This window comes from Euleptes europaea, chromosome 5 (genome assembly GCF_029931775.1).
Source record: "Euleptes europaea isolate rEulEur1 chromosome 5, rEulEur1.hap1, whole genome shotgun sequence".
Classification (NCBI taxonomy): domain Eukaryota; kingdom Metazoa; phylum Chordata; class Lepidosauria; order Squamata; family Sphaerodactylidae; genus Euleptes; species Euleptes europaea.
The window spans coordinates 20,181,848-20,190,234 of NC_079316.1; the positions used below are offsets into that span (position 1 = coordinate 20,181,848).

At 46.2% G+C, this 8,387-nt stretch overlaps 1 protein-coding gene across 1 annotated transcript in view; it reads right to left on the reverse strand.

Annotated features, from left to right (window-relative positions):
* SEC62 (SEC62 homolog, preprotein translocation factor) overlaps positions 1–847 on the reverse strand; it is a 32,783-nt gene extending 31,936 nt beyond the window's left edge. The window contains exon 1 of the mRNA XM_056849899.1: positions 770–847. Coding sequence (XP_056705877.1) covers positions 770–805 — 36 coding nt within the window. The 5' untranslated portion in view covers positions 806–847. The remainder of the gene's footprint in view (positions 1–769) is intronic.
* Positions 848–8,387: the final 7,540 nt, after the last annotated feature.

The window sequence follows — 8,387 nt, forward strand, 5'->3', positions numbered from 1 at the left end:
GCACCCCGTGTGCATGGGCAAGCTGAGAGTCGATGATGAGAGAGAAGAATAGCGGCTGCTGCTCACGCAGGACCAGCCAGAAAATTCTGCCACGAATATAAGAACCTAAGAAAGGCCATACTGGCCTTCAAGGCCCATCAAGTCCAGCAGTTTGTTCACACTGTGGCCAACTAGGTGTCTCTAGGAGGCCCACAAACAACACGACTGCAGCAGCAGCACCTAATATAACAGGCATAATATAGTAGGCATCCAATAAGAATATGGGGGGTGGGTTGCATTTTGGTGCTGTAGGGCTACATTTTTAACCCTACCCTCCTAAACATAGTTACACCCTTCCAAGCCCATTGAACTCAATGGACCTGGAAGGGGGTGCATCTAATTTTTTTTTTTTTTTAATTATTGCATAAGACTCCTGGTGAGGATGGTCGTTCTCTGCATTAGGGTTTGGGAGGATCTGCCGTACAGAAAGGGTTGCTCAGCATGGAGAGGGTTGAGGTGGCCAGAAAAAATGGGGAGGGGGGTGGAGAAAGAGGAGTCTGGGGCGCAGTGACGTCACGGCGGCCGTTGAGGGCGATGGGAGGGGGAGGGGGAGGGTAGCAACCAAGGGGCCGAAAAGGGGGAAAGGGAGGGCGTTTGGATGGGGGGAGATGGAGATGCGGCTCTGGCTGGGCGGCCGAGGAAGCGAGGGTGAGGGAAGGACGGGGATGGAGAGGGCGGAGGAGGGCCGCCGCGGCGGGGGGTGGGGAGAGAAGAGGGGCGAGGGCGCTACCTGAACCCGCTTCCTGTGTCTCCTCCGCTCCGCCATGTTGTCCCCGTCTGGTCTCCCGGTGACGTGGGGCTGAGCCGGGGGAGGAGGGAGAGAGAGAGAGAGGCTGGGGGGGGAGGGGCGTCAGCCTCGCGAGAGGCGGCGCGAACCATTATGTAACTGAGGGGAGGGGGAGGCGGAGGGGCCTTTTTTTTGTTTATTCCCCTCGCAAAAGGGGATGCGAAATACGGCTGTTTATTATGTATAACTCTCCTCGTTATCCGGTGCTGAAAGTGGAGTCGAGCCTGGCTGGGTGCGAGTCGTCTTATGGTCGTTTTTGCCGTCTCCCCCCACCCCCCTTCCAGGGCAGTCAGGTGACCCTATTTATTTAGCCTGGGGGTGGGGTGAGGGAGAAAACCCCTACTTCAAGGCAGTTCAGACCAAGCCGCGCGAGAGCCAGCGTGGTGTAGTGGACAGAGCGGCGGGCTAGGATCCTGGGACGCTGGGGTTCGAATCCGCCCTTCTCTGCCATGGAAGCCTTGCCTGGGTGACCTTGGGCCCGTCACGGTTTCTCTCAGCCCAGCCTACCTCGCAGGGCTGTTGTTGTGGGAAAACGGAGGAGGGGAGGGCGATGTGCTAATATAGCCACTTTGAGGCCAAAAGGTAAAAAAAGCGGGGTGTAAATAAATAAATAAATGCATCGTTCCCCCCTCCTCTATTTTTATCTATTTTATCTTTGGGGAATAAATAAATAAATGCATTGTTCCCCCCTCCTCTATTTTTTATCTATTTTATCTTTGGGGTATAAATAAATAAATTAATGCATCGTTCCTCCCTCCTCTATTTTTTATCTTTAGAACAACTCCTGTAAGGTATGTTAGGCTGTAGTTATTTATTTGTGGATTTTTGCCTGGACGAATGCAGCTAATCACTACGTTCTACTTTGCAGATACCTACCGTAATTTCAGCTTTTTCTTTTTTTAAAAAAGGGATTGATCCACAGGATGGGAGCAGCCTGGGAAAAGACTGCGTGCACATTTTTTTCATTTTTTAATTTCTGTCTTCACCATTCCCAGGAAATTTGGCCAATTGACTGTACCTTGTGCACCATCTTGAATTTATCTCAAACATTGTTAATATAAAAACTACTAAGTGCTTTCCTCTTTTCTCTGCCTTCAAAGGGAGCTGTGTTTCTTTGGTTTTGAGCGACCTGCGGACTTTTCTGGCCCTTATTTTTCCAAGGAGTCTACTCTCCATTGTTGTTTACTATTTTCTTCCCACTAGGGTTGCCAACCTCCAGGAATTACCTGGAGATCTCCTGCTATTACAACAGATTTCCAGCCAATCGCGATCAGTTCCTCTGGAGAAAATGGCCGCTTTGGCAATTGGACTCTATGGCATTAAATTCTCTCCCCAAACCCTGCCCTCCTTGGGCCCCTGCATTCCTCCTAAGGACTTTCAGCCCTCAATGTCAGGAATGGGCTGTATGTCCATGGTTTATTGGATGGCTTATGCTCTCTGATTGCATTTTTATATATATTTTGTAATCTACCTTGAGTGTCAGTAAAAAAAGATAAATAAAGAAAAGTAAAGGTAAATAAAGAAAACAAATAGGGTATTTTTAAGTGACACAAAGATTGTATAATTTGGCTAATAACTTCAAGAAACACAATGAAAATGTGCTCAACAGAAAGCAACTTAAAAAAAAACGCTATTCAATAATGTTGCATTGCTGACAATATATTGTCCCATACTTTTTTTTTATTATTTCTTGGTGAAAAGGGATGTATGTCAGATCTGCAAAAGGCCATTCTTTGATGGCAAATCAGCTATAACTCTTCATCAGAAAGACTTCCAAAGAATTAATTGGTCACTGCGCAAATCATGAAAGCCAAGACTGCGCTGTGACATCCCAGGATCAATGCGTACAGCGGTGGTGTCTTTTCTGCTGTGCAAGCATTATCAAACATGACTGCAGTCGCAGTGGTGGAGGGCATATAGAATGATCCATAGCAGCTCTCCGGTCCATCTTTCTCTGGAGGAAGCCATATTTACTGTCCACGAATGCTGTCAGCTTTATGACATATTGGCCAAGCTTTCTAAGGAGAAAAAGACAGTGGAAATTTTTTGAAGGATTTTACTTAACATTTGCATTGCTGAGTCATTATTGCAGAATATTTTTCATTTTATTTGCTTCATTTGTAGCCAGCCTTTCTCACTGAAACTAAAGGTGGATTGCAAAATAAAGCAAAAAAAAAAATCAATCAGACAGCAAAGATCTCCAGCAAGCAATGCAGTAGAACAAGGATCACGGAACTGGAGAACAATGCAAACCAAAAAACTATCTAAGGCATGACATACCATAATGCAGAAAGGGGGGACGGCGTGGCAGAAGTGCTGCCGGGAAGCCCCCAAAGCTGTTTCACGGCCGCCAAAAGATTTTTAAAAGCCTTTTGCCAGGTTTGGAGTTTTGTTTTTGTTTTTTAAAAATGGGGCTTTTTGCCCTATAGAGAACAGCGAAGCTGCGCTTGCAAAATATCAGGCGCAGCACCGCCATTCTCTGTGCCGGCATCCATGGCCAAAAGGGGACAGGGAGCTGTCTACAGGCAGCTCCACCTCCGGCACGCCCCGGGAACACCCCCCGGAACACCGGTGTGGGCCTTTACGCCAGTGGGGTGCCGGCGGAAGGCCAAGACAGCGTCCTGGGGTGGCGCTGCCATGGAACGCCGGCATCCAGGCCACTCCACTGGCGTTGGGGCCACTTATAGTGGCGTAAGTAGCCTGGACACTGGTGCGGGGGTCCCCAACGCCGGCGCAGCCCCTTCCTGGCCTCCTGAGGACTTTTGTCCTCGGAAGTCAGTAATGCTCTGTTAAAGAAACATCTCAAAAGAAGGAAGCGAGGGCATAACAGGAAAGTTTCCTTAGGATTGCTATTAAATATGCACGTACAAATCAACACATTCCATTCTACAGCATTATATAACATCCTATTGTGCTTACACTATAATTCATTTGTCGCAGTGTCCATATTTTGGAAATTGTGTACTCCTGGACAGGAAGCATTCAAAAGAGATAAGAGTTGCAGATCTTAACTGAAGCAACGGTTGGGGAAGTGGTTACAAGAGCTTACTCAAATACGTGACTAATAGCCAACAGACTTGGGAGGAATCAGTTTAGGGTGGGCATTGAAAATTCAGGTTTAAAAGTGTTCTGTTTTTTTGTAAATGATTTGTATTCTGCCTCTTTACGGATCTGCAGGGCAACTCACAGTAAACCACAGTACAAACCCAGCTCTCCAGATTAGAGTCTGCCGCACTTAACCACTGCACCACACTGGCTGTCAGGAGTTCCATAACCTGCCCCATGTAGTGGCAGCGTGGTGTAGAAGTCAGTGTATTAGACCAGGATCTGGAAGACTCAGGTTCAAATCCCCATTCGCACCATGGAAGCTCACTGGGTGACCTTGGGCCAGTCACACACACTCAGCCTAACCTACCTCACAGAGTTCTTGTGAGGATAAAATGGAGAAGGGAACGATGTAAGCTCCTTTGGGTTCCCTTTGGGGAGAAAGGCAGGGTATACTATAAATGAAATAAATAATAATATGTAGCCATCCATTGCATATCGGCTGGGCTTGGTAGCTGTCTAGGGTCCTGTGGGATTCAGCTCTTTTTTGCTTCCTGCTCCACCGAAGCAATAATAAGTACATTCCTTTTGTACCCATGGCTGATAAGAGGCTTTATAGGGGAGGACTAGTCAGAGGGGCAGGTGTGTGTCTGTGAGCTGTAGTAATGAGGCTATATTAAGCTAGAGGTTTTCTAGTTCTTAAGTGACATCTTCATAGCTGCCCAAATCCACTGAGTTCAGAATTCATTAGCTCCGAAAGGCTTCTCAAGCATCATTCTCCAGAAAGTAACACCACCAGAACCAAAACAATAATCCGAATTAGGTTTGCCAGCCTCTGGGTGGGAATTCAAAAATGCACCTCATGCTGATATACCAAAGGTACTAAAACAACAGCACTGATGGCTAAATATAACAGGTAAGTATTAATGAACAGTGTATTTAATAAACATTGTGGAAATGTGTACAACAATATTACAACAAGATATTCTCCTTAGTTGTCTCCAAGTGGTTATTCACAACAATGCATGACGTGTATCAGAAACGTGACAATATCACAGCACAGTTCAAGTACCATACACTATGTTCGAAGGTGTAACAAGAGAGTCCATACTCCCATAGGAGCAACAGTAATTGCACAATTATGCATAGAAGATGCCACGGGACTAAGGGCTTCCGGTAATCACCCATTTCACCATGGAGGTTTCTTCAGTTGGGAATATCCTCTGTGTGGCTGTTAGGTGGAATGCCTGTCCTATGACAGAATAATTGTATCTCCTTCAAACGGAGGGCAAATTGGCTCAACTTTAATATGCCATCCATCTGAAGGATGGATCTCAGAAACTAAGCAGGGTCAGCCCTGGTTAGTATTTGGATGGGAGACCACCAAGAAATACCAGGGTTGCTATGCAGAGGAAGACAATGGCAAACCACCTCTGTTATTCTCTTGCCTTGAAAACCTCATAAGGGGTCACAAGTTGACTGCGACTTGAAAACATTTTACACACACACACACCAAATGCAATGCTGAAAACCTAGGGTTGCCAACTCCAGCTTGAGAAATTCATGCAGATTTAAGGGTGGAGTCTGAGGAAGGTGGGGTTTGAGATGGTGGGGGGACTTCAGCTTGTATGATGTCACAGAGTTTCCTATCCAAAGCAGCCATTTTCTCCAGGGGAACTGATTACTCTTGTCTGGAGATCAGTTTAATTGCAGGAGATCTCCAGACCCTACCTGGCGCTTGGCAACCCTATGAAAACCCTTAAATTCTGCCGGGGTGTGTGTGTGCACAATTTTATTCATATACAAGATGTTCCAGGTCCTCCTTTACCAATCTACTGAGCAAGGTTTATCGTCTATTAGAACAAATGGTTTAACCGGTATGTATTGTTGGGAAACATTGGGTTGGATCCAAAGAACTGTGAGCAGAGCTTTGCTTCCAGGATGCACTTCTACTCCCAGAAGGGAGAGTCTGAATGAAAGCTCTTACAGTTTGGATTGGAGTAAGGAAGCATCAGTAGGAAGACTGAAATTAATGTACTCCACGAACTGAAAGGTAAAAGTTATTTTTGATAAGGAATTGTTGAAGGAATTGAATGTAGTTAGTACTTAGTGATGATGATGAATAATAATAATAGGATGTTACTTATTAGATATACTGTAGTATTTGTACAAGCATACTGTTAGCCAAGATGTTCAGTTAAGAGTTATTATATGGCGGAATTAGCATTCAGTAACCGGCACGGGACATAACTTAAGCAGGGATGCAACCTTTGTATACCAGACTCTGTACCATGACCAGAAAATGAGGCAGAAGCAATGGAATTAGGTTTAAAAGAATTTTACTCAAATTATATGTTCAAACACACATACAAAATTACACATACACAACACACAACACGCAGGCCCTCTGAAGACGGGTAATACTGCACCTGGTCCAGAAGTGGATTTCCGAGGTTCCATGCGGCTAAACGAGGGGGAAGGGGTAGGGATTCCCATGGCTTAACCAGCGAGGCTGGGGAGCTGTGTGGTCTGGCATTGCTACCCAGACCGACAGAACAACAGCAAGTGTGGGAGAGAGCGAGAGAGCTAGCGTATGGATGAGAGCGACCCCAGATATATTCTTCCTGGGGTGGGGGAAGTGGGTCCTACCCCCTCGTGGCTCCCATGGTGAACAAAAGGTGAACAATACCTTAATGGTTGGCTGCTAGGGTGTGATGGGGCGATTTGGACAGGCCAACCTGAACCATTGACTGCACAATTCAGTAGGATGATCGTTGATGGGATAGACAAAAGACGTGAACAGCTGCGTCTGGCCGAGTCACTTCCTGGATGCTGGAGGTGCGATCTTCCAGTGCTGATATCTTGGAGGGTTCCGATGAGCCATTAATCATGTAGATGGAGGTGGGGGGGAGACTGCGTGCGTGCCTGGTCGCCTCTTGCAAAATGACAGCTTGCTGGAGACTGGGTCAGAGAAAATGGATTCCCTCTGGTTCACTGTGAGGAGCTTCCCTGCCTATGGTTCCTCCTTGTCAGTTTGGCTATACAGTACGGGGGCCTCTGTCCATATTGTCTGGGCTTGGCTCACGTCTGGAATGGTGGCGACACGTGTTTGTAGGTTTTCCAGGTGACACAATCCGGAAGACTGCATCCGTTTGGTAACAATACCTTGGAGATATTGTGGGCTCGGTTCCAGACTACCGCAAGAAAGTGAATATTGCAATAAAGTGAATCACATGATTTTTCTGGTTTCCCAATGCAAATAAAAGTTATGTTTACACTATACTGTAGTCTATTAAGTGTGCAATAGCATTATGTCTAAAAAATGTACTGTAATAATAATGAAAAAGTTAGAAATATTGCGAGAATAACCAAAATGTAACACAGAGAAACAGAGTGAGCACATGCTGTTGGAAAAATGGTGCCAATAGACTTGCTCGAAAACGCAATATCTGTGAAGTGCAATAAAACAAGGCCTGCCTGTATTGTATTTTATTGTGCGAAATATTATGAGTGAAATTCATGCAATGAGACTCCCACTGATTCCACTGAAATGAGGGTCAGGGGACCCTCATAGAATCATAGAGTTGGAAGGAACCACCAGGGTCATCTAGTCCAACCCTCTGCACAATGCAGGAAATTAACAACTACCTCCCCCCACATCCCCAGTGACCCTAACCCTCCCCTCCATGCAGGATCCCACAAGCAAAGCACTCCCGACAGATGGCCATCTAACCTCTGCTTAAAGACCTCCAAAGATGGGGACTCCACCACCTTCCGAGGCAGCACATTCTACCGTCGAACAGCCCTCACTGTCAGAAAGTTGTTCTTATGTTTAGGTGGAATTGCTTTTCTTAGTTTAAATTCATTACTCTGTGTCCTAGTCTCTGGAGCAACAGAGAACAAGCTAGTTCCCTCATCAACATGACATCCCTTCAAATATTTAAACATGGCTACCATGTCTCCCCTCAACCTTCTCTTCTCCAAACTAAACAAACCCAACTCCCTAAGTCTCTCCGCATAGGGCATGGATTCCAGACCTCTGACCATTCTGGTCACCCTCCTCTGGACACGCTCCAACTTGTCAACATCCTTCTTAAATTGTGGAGCCCAAAACTGGACACAGTATTCCAAGTGAGGTCTGACCAATGCAGAATACAGTGGTAGTATTACTTCCCTTGATCTAGACACAATACTCCTACTGACGCAGCCCAGAATTGCATTGGCCTTCTTAGCCGCCATATCACACTGTTGACTCAGAACCACTGTGTGGTGGGATGAAGTGGGGGTCTGTAGTGAGAAGGGGGAAATTAGCAAAAATCACCCCCCTTCCTTTGCCAATACGAAGGCTATTCCGCCAGTGCAGAAGCTATTCTGCCAGCGGGAGAGCACCTTTGGATCCAACACAATGTTTCTAAACGAGTCTGTGGTTGTGAGTTCAAATCCCCAGCAAAATCATGTGGCTAGAGGAATGAGTCACATGACCTTTTGTGTTTCTGCTCATTGCCTGCAATCCAGG